This window comes from Cherax quadricarinatus, chromosome 67, assembly GCF_038502225.1.
Source record: "Cherax quadricarinatus isolate ZL_2023a chromosome 67, ASM3850222v1, whole genome shotgun sequence".
NCBI lineage: Eukaryota > Metazoa > Arthropoda > Malacostraca > Decapoda > Parastacidae > Cherax > Cherax quadricarinatus.
The window spans coordinates 6,044,191-6,066,855 of NC_091358.1; the positions used below are offsets into that span (position 1 = coordinate 6,044,191).

Here is a 22,665-nt window from a genome sequence, read left to right on the forward strand (position 1 = left end):
TGTGTCTGTGTGTCCACTCACAGTGTGTCTGTGTGTCCACTCACAGTGTGTCTGTGTGTCCACTCACAGTGTGTCTGTGTGTCCACTCACAGTGTGTCTGTGTGTCCACTCACAGTGTGTCTGTGTGTCCACTAAGAGTGTGTCTGTGTGTCCACTCACAGTGTGTCTGTGTGTCCACTCAGAGTGTGTCTGTGTGTCCACTCAGAGTGTGTCTGTGTGTCCACTCACAGTGTGTCTGTGTGTCCACTCACAGTGTGTCTGTGTGTCCAATCAGAGTGTGTCTGTGTGTCCACTCACAGTGTGTCTGTGTGTCTACTCACAGTGTGTCTGTGTGTCCACTCACAGTGTGTCTGTGTGTCCACTCACAGTGTGTCTGTGAGTCCACTCACAGTGTGTCTGTGTGTCCAATCAGAGTGTGTCTGTGTGTCCACTCACAGTGTGTCTGTGTGTCCACTCACAGTGTGTCTGTGTGTCCACTCACAGTGTATCTGTGTGTCCACTCACACTGTGTTTGTGTGTCCACTCACAGTGTGTCTGTGTGTCCACTCACAGTGTGTCTGTGTGTCCACTCACAGTGTGTCTGTGTGTCCACTCACAGTGTGTCTGTGTGTCCACTCACAGTGTGTTTGTGTGTCCACTCACAGTGTGTCTGTGTGTCCACTCACAGTGTGTCTGTGTGTCCACTCACAGTGTGTCTGTGTGTCCACTCACAGTGTGTCTGTGTGTCCACTCACAGTTTGTCTGTGTGTCCACTCACAGTGTGTCTGTGTGTCCACTCACAGTGTGTTTGTGTGTCCACTCACAGTGTGTCTGTGTGTCCACTCACAGTGTGTCTGTGTGTCCACTCACAGTGTGTCTGTGTGTCCACTCACAGTGTGTCTGTGTGTCCACTCACAGTGTGTCTGTGTGTCCACTCACAGTGTGTCTGTGTGTCCACTCACAGTGTGTCTGTGTGTCCACTCACAGTGTGTCTGTGTGTCCACTCACAGTGTGTCTGTGTGTCCACTCACAGTGTGTCTGTGTGTCCACTCACAGTGTGTCTGTGTGTCCACTCACAGTGTGTTTGTGTGTCCACTCACAGTGTGTCTGTGTGTCCACTCACAGTGTGTCTGTGTGTCCACTCACAGTGTGTCTGTGTGTCCACTCACAGTGTGTCTGTGTGTCCACTCACAGTGTGTCTGTGTGTCCACTCACAGTGTGTCTGTGTGTCCACTCACAGTGTGTCTGTGTGTCCACTCACAGTGTGTCTGTGTGTCCACTCACGGTGTGTCTGTGTGTCCACTCACAGTGTGTCTGTGTGTCCACTCACAGTGTGTCTGTGTGTCCACTCACAGTGTGTCTGTGTGTCCACTCACAGTGTGTCTGTGTGTCCACTCACAGTGTGTCTGTGTGTCCACTCACGGTGTGTCTGTGTGTCCACTCACAGTGTGTCTGTGTGTCCACTCACAGTGTGTCTGTGTGTCCACTCACAGTGTGTCTGTGTGTCCACTCACAGTGTGTCTGTGTGTCCACTCACAGTGTGTCTGTGTGTCCACTCACAGTGTGTCTGTGTGTCCACTCACAGTGTGTCTGTGTGTCCACTAAGAGTGTGTCTGTGTGTCCACTCACAGTGTGTCTGTGTGTCCACTCAGAGTGTGTCTGTGTGTCCACTCAGAGTGTGTCTGTGTGTCCACTCACAGTGTGTCTGTGTGTCCACTCACAGTGTGTCTGTGTGTCCAATCAGAGTGTGTCTGTGTGTCCACTCACAGTGTGTCTGTGTGTCTACTCACAGTGTGTCTGTGTGTCCACTCACAGTGTGTCTGTGTGTCCACTCACAGTGTGTCTGTGAGTCCACTCACAGTGTGTCTGTGTGTCCAATCAGAGTGTGTCTGTGTGTCCACTCACAGTGTGTCTGTGTGTCTACTCACAGTGTGTCTGTGTGTCCACTCACAGTGTGTCTGTGTGTCCACTCACAGTGTGTCTGTGTGTCCACTCACAGTGTGTCTGTGTGACTACTCACAGTGTGTCTGTGTGTCCACTCACAGTGTGTCTGTGTGTCCGCTCACAGTGTGTCTGTGTGTCCGCTCACAGTGTGTCTGTGTGTCCACTCAGAGTGTGTCTGTGTGTCCACTCACAGTGTGTCTGTGTGTCCACTCAGAGTGTGTCTGTGTGTCCACTCATAGTGTGTCTGTGTGTCCACTCACAGTGTGTCTGTGTGTCCACTCACAGTGTGTCTGTGTGTCCACTCACAGTGTGTCTGTGTGTCCACTCACAGTGTGTCTGTGTGTCCACTCACACTGTGTTTGTGTGTCCACTCACAGTGTGTCTGTGTGTCCACTCACAGTGTATTTGTGTGTCCACTCACACTGTGTTTGTGTGTCCACTCACAGTGTGTCTGTGTGTCTGTGTGTCCACTCACAGTGTATTTGTGTGTCCACTCACACTGTGTTTGTGTGTCCACTCACAGTGTGTCTGTGTGTCCACTCACAGTGTGTCTGTGTGTCCACTCACAGTGTATCTGTGTGTCCACTCACAGTGTATTTGTGTGTCCACTCACACTGTGTTTGTGTGTCCACTCACAGTGTATTTGTGTGTCCACTCACACTGTGTTTGTGTGTCCACTCACAGTGTATTTGTGTGTCCACTCACACTGTGTTTGTGTGTCCACTCACAGTGTGTCTGTGTGTCCACTCACAGTGTGTCTGTGTGTCCACTCACAGTGTATTTGTGTGTCCACTCACACTGTGTTTGTGTGTCCACTCACAGTGTGTCTGTGTGTCCGCTCACAGTGTGTCTGTGTGTCCGCTCACAGTGTGTCTGTGTGTCCACTCAGAGTGTGTCTGTGTGTCCACTCACAGTGTGTCTGTGTGTCCACTCAGAGTGTGTCTGTGTGTCCACTCATAGTGTGTCTGTGTGTCCACTCACAGTGTGTCTGTGTGTCCACTCACAGTGTGTCTGTGTGTCCACTCACAGTGTGTCTGTGTGTCCACTCACAGTGTGTCTGTGTGTCCACTCACACTGTGTTTGTGTGTCCACTCACAGTGTGTCTGTGTGTCCACTCACAGTGTATTTGTGTGTCCACTCACACTGTGTTTGTGTGTCCACTCACAGTGTGTCTGTGTGTCCACTCACAGTGTGTCTGTGTGTCCACTCACAGTGTATCTGTGTGTCCACTCACAGTGTATTTGTGTGTCCACTCACACTGTGTTTGTGTGTCCACTCACAGTGTATTTGTGTGTCCACTCACACTGTGTTTGTGTGTCCACTCACAGTGTATTTGTGTGTCCACTCACACTGTGTTTGTGTGTCCACTCACAGTGTGTCTGTGTGTCCACTCGCAGTGTGTCTGTGTGTCCACTCACAGTGTATTTGTGTGTCCACTCACAGTGTGTCTGTGTGTCCACTCGCAGTGTGTCTGTGTGTCCACTCGCAGTGTGTCTGTGTGTCCACTCACAGTGTATTTGTGTGTCCACTCACAGTGTGTCTGTGTGTCCACTCACAGTGTGTCTGTGTGTCCACTCACAGTGTGTCTGTGTGTCCGCTCACAGTGTGTCTGTGTGTCCACTCACAGTGTGTCTGTGTGTCCACTCACAGTGTGTCTGTGTGTCCACTCACAGTGTGTCTGTGTGTCCACTCTCAGTGTGTCTGTGTGTCCACTCAGAGTGTGTCTGTGTGTCCACTCAGAGTGTGTCTGTGTGTCCACTCACAGTGTGTCTGTGTGTCCACTCACAGTGTGTCTGTGTGTCCAACTCAGAGTGTGTCTGTGTGTCCACTCACAGTGTGTCTGTGAGTCCACTCACAGTGTGTCTGTGTGTCCAATCAGAGTGTGTCTGTGTGTCCACTCACAGTGTGTCTGTGTGTCTACTCACAGTGTGTCTGTGTGTCCACTCACAGTGTGTCTGTGTGTCCACTCACAGTGTGTCTGTGAGTCCACTCACAGTGTGTCTGTGTGTCCAATCAGAGTGTGTCTGTGTGTCCACTCACAGTGTGTCTGTGTGTCTACTCACAGTGTGTCTGTGTGTCCACTCACAGTGTGTCTGTGTGTCCACTCACAGTGTGTCTGTGTGTCCACTCACAGTGTGTCTGTGTGACTACTCACAGTGTGTCTGTGTGTCCACTCACAGTGTGTCTGTGTGTCCGCTCACAGTGTGTCTGTGTGTCCGCTCACAGTGTGTCTGTGTGTCCACTCAGAGTGTGTCTGTGTGTCCACTCACAGTGTGTCTGTGTGTCCACTCAGAGTGTGTCTGTGTGTCCACTCATAGTGTGTCTGTGTGTCCACTCACAGTGTGTCTGTGTGTCCACTCACAGTGTGTCTGTGTGTCCACTCACAGTGTGTCTGTGTGTCCACTCACAGTGTGTCTGTGTGTCCACTCACACTGTGTTTGTGTGTCCACTCACAGTGTGTCTGTGTGTCCACTCACAGTGTATTTGTGTGTCCACTCACACTGTGTTTGTGTGTCCACTCACAGTGTGTCTGTGTGTCCACTCACAGTGTGTCTGTGTGTCCACTCACAGTGTATCTGTGTGTCCACTCACAGTGTATTTGTGTGTCCACTCACACTGTGTTTGTGTGTCCACTCACAGTGTATTTGTGTGTCCACTCACACTGTGTTTGTGTGTCCACTCACAGTGTATTTGTGTGTCCACTCACACTGTGTTTGTGTGTCCACTCACAGTGTGTCTGTGTGTCCACTCACAGTGTGTCTGTGTGTCCACTCACAGTGTATTTGTGTGTCCACTCACACTGTGTTTGTGTGTCCACTCACAGTGTGTCTGTGTGTCCACTCACAGTGTGTCTGTGTGTCCACTCACAGTGTATCTGTGTGTCCACTCACAGTGTGTCTGTGTGTCCACTCACAGTGTGTCTGTGTGTCCACTCACAGTGTGTCTGTGTGTCCGCTCACAGTGTGTCTGTGTGTCCACTCACAGTGTGTCTGTGTGTCCACTCACAGTGTGTCTGTGTGTCCACTCACAGTGTGTCTGTGTGTCCACTCACAGTGTGTCTGTGTGTCCACTCACAGTGTGTCTGTGTGTCCACTCACAGTGTGTCTGTGTGTCCACTCACAGTGTGTCTGTGTGTCCACTCACAGTGTGTCTGTGTGTCCACTCACAGTGTGTCTGTGTGTCCACTCACAGTGTGTCTGTGTGTCCACTCACAGTGTGTCTGTGTGTCCACTCACAGTGTGTCTGTGTGTCCACTCACAGTGTGTCTGTGTGTCCACTCACAGTGTGTCTGTGTGTCCACTCACAGTGTGTCTGTGTGTCCACTCACAGTGTGTCTGTGTGTCCACTCACAGTGTGTCTGTGTGTCCACTCACAGTGTGTCTGTGTGTCCACTCACAGTGTGTCTGTGTGTCCACTCACAGTGTGTCTGTGTGTCCACTCACAGTGTGTCTGTGTGTCCACTCACAGTGTGTCTGTGTGTCCACTCACAGTGTGTCTGTGTGTCCACTCACAGTGTGTCTGTGTGTCCACTCACGGTGTGTCTGTGTGTCCACTCACAGTGTGTCTGTGTGTCCACTCACAGTGTGTCTGTGTGTCCACTCACAGTGTGTCTGTGTGTCCACTCACAGTGTGTCTGTGTGTCCACTCACAGTGTGTCTGTGTGTCCACTCACAGTGTGTCTGTGTGTCCACTCACAGTGTGTCTGTGTGTCCACTCACAGTGTGTCTGTGTGTCCACTCACAGTGTGTCTGTGGGTCCACTCACAGTGTGTCTGTGTGTCCACTCACTGTGTGTCCACTCACAGTGTGTCTGTGTGTCCACTCACTGTGTGTCCACTCGTGTGTCTGTGTGTCCACTCACAGTGTGTCTGTGTGTCCACTCACAGTGTGTCTGTGTGTCCACTCACAGTGTGTCTGTGTGTCCACTCACAGTGTGTCTGTGTGTCCACTCACAGTGTGTCTGTGTGTCCACTCACAGTGTGTCTGTGTGTCCACTCACAGTGTGTCTGTGTGTCCACTCACAGTGTGTCTGTGTGTCCACTCACAGTGTGTCTGTGTGTCCACTCACAGTGTGTCTGTGTGTCCACTCACAGTGTGTCTGTGTGTCCACTCACAGTGTATTTGTGTGTCCACTCACACTGTGTCTGTGTGTCCACTCACAGTGTATTTGTGTGTCCACTCACAGTGTGTCTGTGTGTCCACTCACAGTGTGTCTGTGTGTCCACTCGCAGTGTGTCTGTGTGTCTGTGTGTCACTCAGAGTGTGTCTGTGTGTCCACTCAGAGTGTGTCTGTGTGTCCACTCACAGTGTGTCTGTGTGTCCTCACAGTGTGTCTGTGTGTCCACAGAGTGTGTCTGTGTGTCCACTCACAGTGTGTCTGTGTGTCTACTCACAGTGTGTCTGTGTGTCCACTCACAGTGTGTCTGTGTGTCCACTCACAGTGTGTCTGTGAGTCCACTCACAGTGTGTCTGTGTGTCCAATCAGAGTGTGTCTGTGTGTCCACTCACAGTGTGTCTGTGTGTCTACTCACAGTGTGTCTGTGTGTCCACTCACAGTGTGTCTGTGTGTACACTCACAGTGTGTCTGTGTGACTACTCACAGTGTGTCTGTGTGTCCACTCACAGTGTGTCTGTGTGTCCGCTCACAGTGTGTCTGTGTGTCCGCTCACAGTGTGTCTGTGTGTCCACTCAGAGTGTGTCTGTGTGTCCACTCACAGTGTGTCTGTGTGTCCACTCAGAGTGTGTCTGTGTGTCCACTCAGAGTGTGTCTGTGTGTCCACTCAGAGTGTGTCTGTGTGTCCACTCAGAGTGTGTCTGTGTGTCCACTCACAGTGTGTCTGTGTGTCCACTCACAGTGTGTCTGTGTGTCCACTCATAGTGTGTCTGTGTGTCCACTCACAGTGTGTCTGTGTGTTCACTCACAGTGTGTCTGTGTGTCCAATCAGAGTGTGTCTGTGTGTCCACTCACAGTGTGTCTGTGTGTCTACTCACAGTGTGTCTGTGTGTCCACTCACAGTGTGTCTGTGTGTCCACTCACAGTGTGTCTGTGAGTCCACTCACAGTGTGTCTGTGTGTCCAATCAGAGTGTGTCTGTGTGTCCACTCACAGTGTGTCTGTGTGTCTACTCACAGTGTGTCTGTGTGTCCACTCACAGTGTGTCTGTGTGTCCACTCACAGTGTGTCTGTGTGACTACTCACAGTGTGTCTGTGTGTCCACTCACAGTGTGTCTGTGTGTCCGCTCACAGTGTGTCTGTGTGTCCGCTCACAGTGTGTCTGTGTGTCCACTCAGAGTGTGTCTGTGTGTCCACTCACAGTGTGTCTGTGTGTCCACTCAGAGTGTGTCTGTGTGTCCACTCAGAGTGTGTCTGTGTGTCCACTCAGAGTGTGTCTGTGTGTCCACTCAGAGTGTGTCTGTGTGTCCACTCACAGTGTGTCTGTGTGTCCACTCACAGTGTGTCTGTGTGTCCACTCATAGTGTGTCTGTGTGTCCACCCACAGTGTGTCTGTGTGTCCACTCACAGTGTGTCTGTGTGTCCACTCACAGTGTATTTGTGTGTCCACTCACATTGTGTCTGTGTGTCCACCCACAGTGTGTCTGTGTGTCCACCCACAGCGTGTCTGTGTGTCCACTCACAGTGTGTCTGTGTGTCCACTCACAGTGTGTCTGTGTGTCCACTCACAGTGTATTTGTGTGTCCACTCACATTGTGTCTGTGTGTCCACCCACAGTGTGTCTGTGTGTCCACCCACAGTGTGTCTGTGTGTCCACCCACAGCGTGTCTCTGTCCACACCATCTACAACCATCATTTTTCCTCTCCTTATCTTACAGTTTCGAAGACGATGAAGGAGTTGAGTCTGCAGTGGAAGGCTGAAGGACCAGTCAAGATGTACAAGGACTTAAGGATGCCACAGTTTGAGATTAATGACATTGTGGCCACCACCTGTCAGGAGAGCTTCCAGATAGGTGAGTGTTGAGGTGTTACCACCTGTCAGGACAGCTTCCAGATAGGTGAGTGTTGAGGTGTTACCACCTGTCAAGAGAGCTTCCAGATGGGTGAGTGTTGAGGTGTTACCACCTGTCAGGAGAGCTTCCAGATAGGTGAGTGTTGAGGTGCTGCCACCTGTCAAGAGAGCTTCCAGATAGGTGAGTGTTGAGGTGCTGCCACCTGTCAGGAGAGCTTCCAGATAGGTGAGTGTTGAGGTGCTACCACCTGTGTAGCTAGTTACTAGGTGGGTGAGTCTTACGGTAGCACCGTTTGTCAGGAGAGCTTCCAGATGGGTGAGTGTTGAGGTGTTACCACCTGTCAGGAGAGCTTCTAGATGGGTAAGTCTCAAGGTGTTACCACCTGTCAGCAGAGCTCCCAGATGGGTAAGTGTTAATTAAGGTGTTACCACCTGTCAGAAGAGCTTACAGATGGGAGTTTCAACATGGTGCACCATGCACCATGCACCATGCACCATGCACCATGCACCATGCACCATGCACCATGCACCATGCACCATGCACCATGCACCATGCACCATGCACCATGCACCATGCACCATGCACCATGCACCATGCACCATTCCACGGAATTTGATTAAAATACTTTCATGGGAGACACGTAAATGTCTCGCAATTTTTAGCCATTTTTTTTTTTTAAATATACCGCTATTTTCACCTAAATCTTCTAAACAGAAATTTCTCAAAACTTCAATATATATTTCAGAGAAAAAAAAAATGGTTTCCTTGGATTGAAATAGATTTACTTATAATTTAGAAATATATTTTTAACCCTTATGTTAGAAAATCAATTTTTTTTTTGGCAATATATATATTTTTTTTTCAGTTCCCACTGAGTCAATTGAATCGGTGGAAGTGCAGCCTTAATGACCTTAGTGCAGTAGATAGGTTTCAAACCTCATCAGTTAATTTTTCTTTGCTTGCTGCTTAATCTGGCTTTTTCTGACATGTCTTTGACATTCTGCAGTTTCTGTCCACATAAATTTCAGTGTTGTGGCCTTGCTAGTTCCAAGACTATGATGGTACTATGATAGTACCAGCATCATGATGGTACACTAGTACCAGCATCATGATGGTACACTAGTACCAGAATCATGATGGTACACTAGTACCAGCATCATGATGGTACACTAGTACCAGCATCATGATGGTACACTAGTACCAGCATCATGATGGTACACTAGTGCCAGCATCATGATGGTACACTAGTACCAGCATCATGATGTTACACTAGTACCAGCATCATGATGGTACACTAGTACCAGCATCATGATGGTACACTAGTACCAGCATCATGATGGTACACTAGTACCAGCATCATGATGGTACACTAGTACCAGCATCATGATGGTACACTAGTACCAGCATCATGATGGTACACTAGTACCAGCATCATGATGGTACACTAGTACCAGCATCATGATGGTACACTAGTACCTGCATCATGATGGAACACTAGTACCAGGTTCATGATGGTACACTAGTACCAGCATCATGATGGTACACTAGTACCAGGATCATGATGGTACACTAGCACCAGCATCATGATGGTACACTAGTACCAGCATCATGATGGTACACTAGTACCAGCATCATGATGGTACACTAGTACCAGCATCATGATGGTACACTAGTACCAGCATCATGATGGTACACTAGTACCAGCATCATGATGGTACACTAGTACCTGCATCATGATGGTACACTAGTACCAGCATCATGATGGTACACTAGTACCAGCATCATGATGGTACACTAGTACCAGCATCATGATGATACACTAGTACCAGCATCATGATGGTACACTAGTACCAGCATCATGATGGTACACTAGTACCTGCATCATGATGGTACACTAGTACCAGCATCATGATGGTACACTAGTACCAGCATCATGATGGTACACTAGTACCAGCATCATGATGGTACACTAGTACCAGGATCATGATGGTACACTAGTACCAGCATCATGATGGTACACTAGTACCAGCATCATGATGGTACACTAGTACCAGCATCATGATGGTACACTAGTACCAGGATCATGATGGTACACTAGTACCAGGATCATGATGGTACACTAGTACCAGCATCATGATGATACACTAGTACCAGCATCATGATGGTACACTAGTACCAGCATCATGATGGTACACTAGTACCAGCATCATGGTGGTACACTAGTACCAGCATCATGATGGTACACTAGTACCAGCATCATGGTGGTACACTAGTACCAGCATCATGATGGTACACTAGTACCAGCATCATGATGGTACACTAGTACCAGCATCATGATGGTACACTAGTACCAGCATCATGATGGTACACTAGTACCAGCATCATGATGGTACACTAGTACCAGCATCATGATGGTACACTAGTACCAGCATCATGATGGTACACTAGTACCAGCATCATGGTGGTACACTAGTACCAGCATCATGATGGTACACTAGTACCAGCATCATGGTGGTACACTAGTACCAGCATCATGATGGAACACTAGTACCAGCATCATGGTGGTACACTAGTACCAGCATCATGATGGTACACTAGTACCAGCATCATGATGGTACACTAGTACCAGGATCATGATGGTTCATAGTACCAGCATCATGATGGTACACTAGTACCAGCATCATGATGGTACACTAGTACCAGGATCATGATGGTACACTAGTACCAGCATCATGATGGTTCATAGTACCAGCATCATGATGGTACACTAGTACCAGCATCATGATGGTACACTAGTACCAGCATCATGATGGTTCATAGTACCAGCATCATGATGGTACACTAGTACCAGGATCATGATGGTACACTAGTACCAGCATCATGATAGTACACTAGTACCAGCACTGTGATGGTACACTAGTGCCAGCACTATGATGGTACACTAGTACCAGCACTATGATGGTACACTAGTACCAGCACTATGATGGTACACTAGTACCAGCACTATGATGGTACACTAGTACCAGCATCATGATGGTACACTAGTACCAGCATCATGATAGTACACTAGTACCAGCATCATGATGGTACACTAGTACCAGCATCATGATAGTACACTAGTACCAGCACTATGATGGTACACTAGTACCAGCACTATGATGGTACACTAGTACCAGCACTATGATAGTACACTAGTACCAGCACTATGATAGTACACTAGTACCAGCACTATGATGGTACACTAGTACCAGCACTATGATAGTACACTAGTACCAGCACTATGATAGTACACTAGTACCAGCACTATGATAGTACACTAGTACCAGCACTATGATGGTACACTAGTACCAGCACTATGATAGTACACTAGTACCAGCACTATGATAGTACACTAGTACCAGCACTATGATAGTACACTAGTACCAGCACTATGATAGTACACTAGTACCAGCACTATGATAGTACACTAGTACCAGCACTATGATAGTACACTAGTACCAGCACTATGATAGTACACTAGTACCAGCATCATGATAGTACACTAGTACCAGCACTATGATAGTACACTAGTACCAGCATCATGATAGTACACTAGTACCAGCACTATGATAGTACACTAGTACCAGCATCATGATAGTACACTAGTACCAGCACTATGATAGTACACTAGTACCAGCACTATGATAGTACACTAGTACCAGCATCATGATAGTACACTAGTACCAGCATCATGATAGTACACTAGTACCAGCATCATGATAGTACACTAGTACCAGCATCATGATAGTACACTAGTACCAGCATCATGATAGTACACTAGTACCAGCACTATGATAGTACACTAGTACCAGCATCATGATAGTACACTAGTACCAGCACTATGATAGTACACTAGTACCAGCACTATGATAGTACACTAGTACCAGCATCATGATAGTACACTAGTACCAGCACTATGATAGTACACTAGTACCAGCATCATGATAGTACACTAGTACCAGCACTATGATGGTACACTAGTACCAGCATCATGATAGTACACTAGTACCAGCACTATGATAGTACACTAGTACCAGCATCATGATAGTACACTAGTACCAGCACTATGATAGTACACTAGTACCAGCACTATGATAGTACACTAGTACCAGCATCATGATAGTACACTAGTACCAGCACTATGATAGTACACTAGTACCAGCATCATGATAGTACACTAGTACCAGCATCATGATAGTACACTAGTACCAGCACTATGATGGTACACTAGTACCAGCACTATGATGGTACACTAGTACCAGCATCATGATAGTACACTAGTACCAGCACTATGATAGTACACTAGTACCAGCATCATGATAGTACACTAGTACCAGCACTATGATAGTACACTAGTACCAGCACTATGATAGTACACTAGTACCAGCATCATGATAGTACACTAGTACCAGCATCATGATAGTACACTAGTACCAGCACTATGATAGTACACTAGTACCAGCACTATGATAGTACACTAGTACCAGCACTATGATCATGACGGATAGTACTAGTACCAGCACTAGTACCAGCACTGATAGTACACTAGTACCAGCATCATGATAGTACACTAGTACCAGCACTATGATAGTACACTAGTATGATAGTACACTAGTACCAGCACCATGATAGGACACTAGTACCAGCATCATTATAGTACACTAGTACCAGCATCATGATAGTACACTAGTACCAGCATCATGATAGTACACTAGTACCAGCACTATGATAGTACACTAGTACCAGCATCATGATAGTACACTAGTACCAGCATCATGATAGTACACTAGTACCAGCACTATGATAGTACACTAGTACCAGCATCATGATAGTACACTAGTACCAGCATCATGATGGTACACTAGTACCAGCATCATGATAGTACACTAGTACCAGCATCATGATAGTACACTAGTACCAGCACTGTGATGGTACACTAGTGCCAGCACTATGATGGTACACTAATACCAGCATCATGATAGTACACTAGTACCAGCACTATGATGGTACACTAGTACCAGCACTATGATGACACTAGTACCAGCACTATGATAGTACACTAGTACCAGCACTATGATGGTACACTAGTACCAGCATCATGATAGTACACTAGTACCAGCATCATGATAGTACACTAGTACCAGCACTATGATGGTACACTAGTACCAGCACTATGATAGTACACTAGTACCAGCACTATGATAGTACACTAGTACCAGCACTATGATAGTACACTAGTACCAGCACTATGATAGTACACTAGTACCAGCACTATGATGGTACACTAGTACCAGCACTATGATAGTACACTAGTACCAGCACTATGATAGTACACTAGTACCAGCACTATGATAGTACACTAGTACCAGCACTATGATAGTACACTAGTACCAGCATCATGATAGTACACTAGTACCAGCATCATGATAGTACACTAGTACCAGCACTATGATAGTACACTAGTACCAGCATCATGATAGTACACTAGTACCAGCACTATGATAGTACACTAGTACCAGCACATGATAGTACACTAGTACCAGCATCATGATAGTACACTAGTACCAGCATCATGATTGTACACTAGTACCAGCATCATATGATAGTACACTAGTACCAGCACTATGATAGTACACTAGTACAGCACTATGATGATAGTACACTAGTACCAGCACTATGATGATGGTACACTAGTACCAGCACTATGATGGTACACTAGTACCAGCACTATGATAGTACACTAGTACCAGCACTATGATGGTACACTAGTACCAGCACTATGATGGTACACTAGTACCAGCACTATGATGGTACACTAGTACCAGCACTATGATGGTACACTAGTACCAGCACTATGATGGTACACTAGTACCAGCACTATGATAGTACACTAGTACCAGCATCATGATAGTACACTAGTACCAGCACTATGATAGTACACTAGTACCAGCACTATGATAGTACACTAGTACCAGCACTATGATAGTACACTAGTACCAGCACTATGATAGTACACTAGTACCAGCACTATGATAGTACACTAGTACCAGCACTATGATGGTACACTAGTACCAGCACTATGATAGTACACTAGTACCAGCACTATGATAGTACACTAGTACCAGCACTATGATAGTACACTAGTACCAGCACTAGGATAGTACACTAGATAGTACACTAGTACCAGCACTATGATAGTACACTAGTACCAGCACTATGATAGTACACTAGTACCAGCATCATGATAGTACACTAGTACCAGCACTATGATAGTACACTAGTACCAGCACTATGATAGTACACTAGTACCAGCACTATGATAGTACACTAGTACCAGCACTATGATAGTACACTAGTACCAGCACTATGATAGTACACTAGTACCAGCACTATGATAGTACACTAGTACCAGCACTATGATAGTACACTAGTACCAGCATCTATGATAGTACACTAGTACCAGCACTATGATGTACACTAGTACCACATCATGATACACTAGTACACTATGATAGTACACTAGTACCAGCACTATGATAGATAGTACCAGCATCATGATAGTACTAGTACCAGCACTATGATAGTACACTAGTACCAGCACTATGATAGTACACTAGTACCAGCACTATGATAGTACACTAGTACCAGCACTATGATAGTACACTAGTACCAGCACTATGATAGTACACTAGTACCAGCATCATGATAGTACACTAGTACCAGCACTATGATAGTACACTAGTACCAGCATCATGATAGTACACTAGTACCAGCATCATGATAGTACACTAGTACCAGCACTATGATAGTACACTAGTACCAGCACTATGATAGTACACTAGTACCAGCATCATGATAGTACACTAGTACCAGCACTATGATAGTACACTAGTACCAGCATCATGATAGTACACTAGTACCAGCATCATGATAGTACACTAGTACCAGCACTATGATAGTACACTAGTACCAGCATCATGATAGTACACTAGTACCAGCATCATGATAGTACACTAGTACAGCACTATGATAGTACAGTAGTACCAGCACTATGATAGTACACTAGTACCAGCACTATGATAGTACACTAGTACCAGCACTATGATAGTACACTAGTACCAGCACTATGATAGTACACTAGTACCAGTACCAGCATATGATAGTACACTAGTACCCAGCATCATGCACTAGTACCAGCACTATGATAGTACACTAGTACCAGCACTATGATAGTACACTAGTACCAGCACTATGATAGTACACTAGTACCAGCACTATGATAGTACACTAGTACCAGCACTATGATAGGTACACTAGTACCAGCACTATGATAGTACACTAGTACCAGCACACTATGATAGTACCAGCATAGATAGTACACTAGTACCAGCATATGATAGTACACTAGTACCAGCATCATGATAGTACACTAGTACCAGCACTATGATAGTACACTAGTACCAGCATCATATGATAGTACACTAGTACCAGCACTATGATAGTACACTAGTACCAGCATCATATAGTAGTACCAGCAGCTATGATAGTACCAGCACTATGATACACTAGTACCAGCACTATGATAGTACACTAGTACCAGCACTATGATAGTACACTAGTACCAGCACTATGATAGTACACTAGTACCAGCACTATGATAGTACACTAGTACCAGCACTATGATAGTACACTAGTACCAGCACTATGATAGTACACTAGTACCAGCACTATGATAGTACACTAGTACCAGCACTATGATAGTACACTAGTACCAGCACTATGATAGTACACTAGTACCAGCACTATGATGGTACACTAGTACCAGCACTATGATGGTACACTAGTACCAGCACTATGATGGTACACTAGTACCAGCATCATGATAGTACACTAGTACCAGCACTGTGATGGTACACTAGTACCAGCACTATGATAGTACACTAGTACCAGCATCATGATGGTACACTAGTACCAGCACTATGATAGTACACTAGTACCAGCATCATGATGGTACACTAGTACCAGCACTATGATGGTACACTAGTACCAGCACTATGATAGTACACTAGTACCAGCATCATGATGGTACACTAGTACCAGCACTATGATAGTAGACTAGTACCAGCATCATGATGGTACACTAGTACCAGCACTATGATAGTACACTAGTACCAGCACTATGATAGTACACTAGTACCAGCATCATGATGGTACACTATCTATCAACACCCTTTGGGTAATAGATAATTAGTGTTCCACGGAAATGAGTGAAACGATTCACGAGCCTCTGGATCGAAACATCGTACTGTAGACAGTAGTTAAGAGGAGAGATGGATGCTTGAGAGCAAAGTTGTCATCGGGTCAACATTTCGACTCTGTGTAGAGCTTTATCAAGTCTCGATAAAGCTCTACAATGAGCCAAATGTAGAGCCAACAAACTCTTGTCTACAATCATGGTAACGAGGGTACATCATGGTAACGAGGGTACATCATGGTAACGAGGGTACAACATGGTAACGAGGGTACATCATGGTAACGAGGGTACAACATGGTAACGAGGGTACATCATGGTAACGAGGGTACATCATGGTAACGAGGGTACATCATGGTAACGAGGGTACATCATGGTAACGAGGGTACAACATGGTAACGAGGGTACATCATGGTAACGAGGGTACATCATGGTAACGAGGGTACATCATGGTAACGAGGGTACATCATGGTAACGAGGGTACATCATGGTAACGAGGGTACATCATGGTAACGAGGGTACATCATGGTAACGAGGGTACATCATGGTAACGAGGGTACATCATGGTAACGAGGGTACATCATGGTAACGAGGGTACATCATGGTAACGAGGGTACATCATGGTAACGAGGGTACATCATGGTAACGAGGGTACATCATGGTAACGAGGGTACAACATGGTAACGAGGGTACATCATGGTAACGAGGGTACATCATGGTAACGAGGGTACAACATGGTAACGAGGGTACATCATGGTAACGAGGGTACATCATGGTAACGAGGGTACATCATGGTAACGAGGGTACATCATGGTAACGAGGGTACAACATGGTAACGAGGGTACATCATGGTAACGAGGGTACAACATGGTAACGAGGGTACATCATGGTAACGAGGGTACAACATGGTAACGAGGGTACATCATGGTAACGAGGGTACATCATGGTAACGAGGGTACATCATGGTAACGAGGGTACAACATGGTAACGAGGGTACATCATGGTAACGAGGGTACAACATGGTAACGAGGGTACATCATGGTAACGAGGGTACAACATGGTAACGAGGGTACATCATGGTAACGAGGGTACATCATGGTAACGAGGGTACATCATGGTAACGAGGGTACAACATGGTAACGAGGGTACATCATGGTAACGAGGGTACATCATGGTAACGAGGGTACATCATGGTAACGAGGGTGCATCATGGTAACGAGGGTACATCATGGTAACGAGGGTACATCATGGTAACGAGGGTGCATCATGGTAACGAGGGTACATCATGGTAACGAGGGTACATCATGGTAACGAGGGTACATCATGGTAACGAGGGTACATCATGGTAACGAGGGTACAACATGGTAACGAGGGTACATCATGGTAACGAGGGTACATCATGGTAACGAGGGTGCATCATGGTAACGAGGGTACATCATGGTAACGAGGGTACATCATGGTAACGAGGGTACATCATGGTAACGAGGGTACATCATGGTAACGAGGGTACAACATGGTAACGAGGGTACATCATGGTAACGAGGGTACATCATGGTAACGAGGGTACATCATGGTAACGAGGGTACATCATGGTAACGAGGGTACAACATGGTAACGAGGGTACATCATGGTAACGAGGGTACATCATGGTAACGAGGGTACATCATGGTAACGAGGGTACATCATGGTAACGAGAGTACATCATGGTTACGAGGGTACATCATGGTAACGAGAGTACATCATGGTAACGAGGGTACATCATGGTTACGAGGGTACATCATGGTAACGAGAGTACATCATGGTAACGAGGGTACAACATGGTAACGAGGGTACATCATGGTTACGAGGGTACATCATGGTAACGAGGGTACATCATGGTAACGAGGGTACATCATGGTTACGAGGGTACATCATGGTAACGAGAGTACATCATGGTAACGAGGGTACAACATGGTAACGAGGGTACATCATGGTTACGAGGGTACATCATGGTAACGAGGGTACATCATGGTTACGAGGGTACATCATGGTAACGAGGGTACATCATGGTTACGAGGGTACATCATGGTAACGAGGGTACATCATGGTTACGAGGGTACATCATGGTAACGAGGGTACATCATGGTTACGAGGGTACATCATGGTTACGAGGGTACAACATGGTAACGAGGGTACATCATGGTTACGAGGGTACATCATGGTTACGAGGGTACAACATGGTAACGAGGGTACATCATGGTTACGAGGGTACATCATGGTAACGAGGGTACATCATGGTTACGAGGGTACATCATGGTAACGAGTGTACATCATGGTAACGAGGGTACATCATGGTAACGAGGGTACAACATGGTAACGAGGGTACATCATGGTAACGAGGGTACATCATGGTAACGAGGGTACATCATGGTAACGAGGGTACATCATGGTAACGAGGGTACATTTTGGTAACGAGGGTACATCATGGTAACGAGGGTACATCTTGGTAACGAGGGTACATCATGGTAACGAGGGTACATCATGATAACGAGGGTACATCATGGTAACGAGGGTACATCATGATATCGAGGGTACATCATGGTAACTAAGGTACATCATGATAACGAGGGTTCATCATGGTAACGAGGGTACATCATGGTAACGAGGGTACATCATGGTAACGAGGGTACATCATGGTAACGAGGGTACATCGTGGTAACGAGGGTACATCATGGTAGCTATGGTACATCATAGTAACGAGGGTACATCATGGTAACGAGGGCACATCATGGTAACGAGGGTACATCATGATAACGAGGGTACATCATGGTAACGAGGGTTCATCATGATAACGAGGGTACATCATGGTAACGAGGGTACATCATGATAACGAGGGTACATCATGGTAACGAGGGTACATCATGGTAACGAGGGTACATCATGGTAACGAGGGTACATCATGGTAACGAGGGTACATCATGGTAACGAGGGTACATCATGATAACGAGGGTACATCATGGTAACGAGGGTACATCATGGTAACGAGGGTACATCATGGTAACGAGGGTACATCATGGTAACGAGGGTACATCATGATAACGAAGGTACATCATGATAACGAGGGTACATCATGGTAACGAGGGTACATCATGGTAACGAGAGTACATCATGGTAACGAGGGTACATCATGGTAACGAGGGTATATCATGATAATGAAGGTACATCATGATAACGAGGGTACATCATGATAACGAGTGTACATCATGATAACGAGGGTACATCATGATAACGAGTGTACATCATGGTAACGAGGGTACATCATGGTAACGAGGGTACATCATGGTAACGAGGGTACATCATGATAACGAGGGTACATCATGATAACGATGGTACATCATGGTAACGGGGGTACATCATGGTACCGAGGGTACATCATGATAACGAGGGTACATCATGATAACGAGGGTACATCATGGTAACGGGGGTACATCATAGTAACGAAGGTACATCATGGTAACGATGGTACATCATGGTAACGAGGGTACATCATGGTAACGAGGGTACATCATGATAACGAGGGTACATCATGGTAACGAGGGTACATCATGGTAACGAGGGTACATCATGATAACGAGGGTACATCATGATGACGAGGGTACATCATGGTAACGAGGGTACATCATGGTAACGAGGGTACATCATGGTAACGAGGGTACATCATGGTAACGGGGTACATCATAGTAACGAAGGTACATCATGGTAACGAAGGTACATCATGGTAACGAGGGTACATCATGGTAACGTGGGTACATCATGGTAACGAGGGTACATCATGGTAACGGGGGTACATCATAGTAACGAAGGTACATCATGGTAACGAAGGTACATCATGGTAACGAGGGTACATCATGGTAACGAGGGTACATCATGGTAACGAGGGTACATCATGGTAACGAGGGTACATCATGGTAACGAAGGTACATCATGGTAACGAGGGTACATCATGGTAGCGAGGGTACATCATGGTAACGAGGGTACATCATGGTAACGAGGGTACATCGTGGTAACGGGGGTACATCATAGTAACGAAGGTACATCATGGTAACGAAGGTACATCATGGTAACGAGGGTACATCATGGTAACGGGGGTACATCATAGTAACGAAGGTACATCATGGTAACGAAGGTACATCATGGTAACGAGGGTACATCATGGTAACGAGGGTGCATCATGGTAACGAGGGTGCATCATGGTAACGAGGGTACATCATGGTAACGAGGGTACATCATGGTAACGAGGGTACATCATGGTAACGAGGGTACATCATGGTAACGAGGGTACATCATGGTAACGAGGGTACATCATGGTAACGAGGGTACATCATGGTAACGAGGGTACATCATGGTAACGAGGGTACATCATGGTAACGAGGGTACATCAGTCTGTATCTTGCCTGGGTCTAGCGTCGTGTTTTTACCAATAACCAATACCAGGCGGCGCTCACCTGCCTTCATGATCTCCAAGACTCCATAACAACTGCTGCTAGGTGACACTCCAACCTCTGCTCTGTCGAGTGGGAGGGAAAGTCTGCTGAGTGGAGTGGGGGACAAAGTCTGCTGAGTGGAGTGGGGGACAAAGTCTGCTGAGTGGAGTGGGGGACAAAGTCTGCTGAGTGGAGTGGGGGACAAAGTCTGCTGAGTGGAGTGGGGGACAAAGTCTGCTGAGTGGAGTGGGGGACAAAGTCTGCTGAGTGGAGTGGGGGACAAAGTCTGTTCTATTGAATGGCAGGAAAATGTGCTGTCTTCAGTTGGGAAAATCTTCTGTAGGGATCTTGATGCTGATGCACTGACTTTGAAGTTAGTGTACTCGCCTATTTACTCACCTATTTGTGGTTGCATGGGTCGAGTCTTAGCTCCTGGCCCCCGCCTCTTCACTCGTTGCTACTGGGTCCTCTCTCTCCCCGCTCCATGAGCTTTATCAAACCTCCTCTTAAAACTATGTATGGTTCCTGCCTCCACTACGTCACTTTCGAGGCTATTCCACTTCCTGACAACTCTGTGACTGAAGAAATACTTCCTAACATCCCTTTGATTCATCTGAGTCTTCAACTTCCAGTTGTGACCTCTTGTTTGTGTGTCCCATCTCTGGAACATCCTGTCTTTGTCCACCTTGTCTCTTCCGCGCAGCATTTTATATGTCGTTATCATGTCTCCCCTGACCCTCCTGTCCTCCAGTGTCGTCAGGCCGATTTCCCTTAACCTTTCTTCATAGGACATTCCCCTTAGCTCTGGAACTAACTTTGTCGCAAACCTTTGCACTTTCTCTAATTTCTTGACGTGCTTAATCAAGTGCGGGTTCCAAACAGGTGCTGCATACTCCAGTATGGGCCTGACGTACACGGTGTACAGTGTCTTGAACGATTCCTTGCTAAGGTATCGGAACAATGTTCTCAGGTTTGCCAGGCGCCCATATGCTGCAGCAGTTATCTGGTTGATGTGTGCTTCCGGAGACATGCTCGGTGTTATACTCACCCCAAGATCTTTCTCCTTGAGCGAGATTTGCAGTCTCCGGCCACCTAGCCTATACTCCGCCTGCGGTCTTCTGTGCCCTTCCCCTATCTTCATGACTTTGCATTTGGCGGGGTTAAATTCGAGAAGCCAGTTGCTGGACCACGTGTCCAGGTGTGTGTGTGTGTGTGTGTGTGTGTGTGTGTGTGTGTGTGTGTGTGTGTGTGTGTGTGTGTGTGTGTGAATGTTGTACGAATGAGAAAGAAGCAACAGTGAATGTTATTAACGGAGAGAAGCTGGCTGTCTCAGCTCTGAGAAAACAGAACTAATAGGGGTAGGCGACTTTAACTTGAGATCAGTGAACGGAGTTTATATTAGTCTGTCTGAGAGAACTGAAGTCAAAGTAGCGGTAATAGTGATTTGTGAAGTGTGGGAAGGAAGGAGATAGGTAAAAGAATTATGTGACTTAGAATAAAGGTGGGATGTGAGAAGTAGATTATAGTAAGTACCTAGGTAAGAAACCATTATATATATATATATATATATATATATATATATATATATATATATATATATATATATATATATATATACAGAGAGAGAGAGAGAAGGAGAGAGAGAGAGAGAGAGAGAGAGAGAGAGAGAGAGAGAGAGAGAGAGAGAGAGAGAGAGAGAGAGAGAGAGAGAGAGAGAGAGAGAGAGAGAGAGAGAGAGAGAGAGAGAGAGAGAGAGAAGTGTTAAGTGAATATTTATGGAACTTTGAACCAGGTGAGAGAAAATAGTTACAGTGGGTGACCCAAATGTTCAAGTGGGAGAGAGTGATGTAGGTGGTGTAGTGGGTAAGTCTGGGGTGTCAGGGGTGGGACACCATAATACTTTACCAATTCTCTCACTCTGTAAACCACTGGGCTGCCTCCTGCATCTCTTCTTATCTTTGTTCCTCTTTGATTTTCTACACCTTACTTCTATAAATACCCAACCATATAAATTTTAAAGAACG

General features: G+C 46.2%; 1 protein-coding gene across 1 annotated transcript in view; it reads left to right on the plus strand.

Annotated features, from left to right (window-relative positions):
* The first annotated feature begins 7,759 nt into the window (after nucleotides 1-7,759).
* Nucleotides 7,760-22,665, plus strand: part of LOC128699601 (glycine receptor subunit beta-type 4) — a 164,309-nt gene continuing 149,403 nt past the window's right edge. The window contains exon 1 of the mRNA XM_070099359.1: nucleotides 7,760-7,888. Coding sequence (XP_069955460.1) covers nucleotides 7,765-7,888 — 124 coding nt within the window. The 5' untranslated portion in view covers nucleotides 7,760-7,764. The remainder of the gene's footprint in view (nucleotides 7,889-22,665) is intronic.